This window comes from Rhagoletis zephyria, unplaced genomic scaffold, assembly GCF_001687245.7.
Source record: "Rhagoletis zephyria isolate East Lansing unplaced genomic scaffold, Rhagoletis_zephyria_1.1 Rzeph_scaffold_86265, whole genome shotgun sequence".
NCBI classification, from domain to species: domain Eukaryota; kingdom Metazoa; phylum Arthropoda; class Insecta; order Diptera; family Tephritidae; genus Rhagoletis; species Rhagoletis zephyria.
Genome location: NW_016243313.1, coordinates 1 through 1,007, shown reverse-complemented (window position 1 = coordinate 1,007; position 1,007 = coordinate 1). Strand labels below are relative to the sequence as shown.

Genomic DNA, 1,007 nt, shown 5'->3' with positions numbered 1-1,007 from the left:
CACTTTGTGCCCACCTTCAACTCGCTCGGTTTCGGGCAGTGCGAGCACAGCGAGCCGGAGCGGCAGGCGGCGGAGCACCGCGCCGAGTCCTACCTCAACGTCCGCCGGAAGAAGATGAACTTCTACTTTCACGACCTGGAGAAGAACTACTTCAACCGCTTCCAGGAGGACGCCTTCCACCACAAGGACGCCCGCCAGCGGCTGACGGAGTTCAAGGAGACGCTCACCAAGTTCACGCACTTCAGCAACCTCCGCCCGCTGGCCTCTCTGAGCTACGCGAAGGAGTTTGTCGTCCACAACATCGTCTCGAGCATCGAGTTCGACAAGGACGCGGAGTTCTTCGCCATCGCCGGCGTCGCCAAGAAGATCAAGATCTTCGACTACGCGGCGGTGGTGAAGGACTCCCTGGGCATCAACTACCCCGTCAATGAGATTGACTGCACCTCGAAGATTAGCTGCCTCAGTTGGAACAGCTACTTCAAGGCGATGATGGCCACCAGCGACTACGAGGGCAGCGTCATCCTCTGGGACGCCTTCCTGGGGAAGAAGCTCTCCGTCTACCAGGAGCACGAGAAGCGCTGCTGGAGTGTCGACTTTAATCGGATTGACATTAATCTGGTGGCCAGCGGCTCCGATGACGGGAAGGTGAAGCTCTGGTCGGCGAACATGGACTCGAGCATCACCACGCTCACCAGCAGTGCGAACATCTGCAGCGTCAAGTTCAACCCGGCGTCGCTGTACCACCTGGCGTACGGCTCGGCGGACCACCGCGTCTACTACTACGACCTGCGGAACACCCGCTCGCCGCTGACCGTCTTCAAGGAGCACCGGAAGGCGGTCAGCTACGTCAAGTTCCTCAACCGCCACGAGCTGGTCTCGGCCAGCACCGACAGTCAGATCAAGCTGTGGAGCACGGAGGCGCCGCCCAGCTGCCGCCGCTCCTACACCGGCCACCTCAATGAGAAGAACTTCGTGGGGCTGACGGCGAATGAGGACTACATTGCCTG

The 1,007-nt window shown here is 60.5% G+C and overlaps 1 protein-coding gene across 1 annotated transcript; it reads left to right on the top strand.

The window, feature by feature from the left end:
* Positions 1-114: 114 nt before the first annotated feature.
* On the top strand, positions 115-1,002 carry LOC108357879 (E3 ubiquitin-protein ligase RFWD2-like; the record flags this gene model as incomplete). The annotated part of the gene is made up of 1 exon (XM_017608950.1): positions 115-1,002. A coding segment is annotated over exon 1 (888 nt), but the record flags the coding sequence as incomplete, so codon positions are not given.
* Positions 1,003-1,007: the final 5 nt, after the last annotated feature.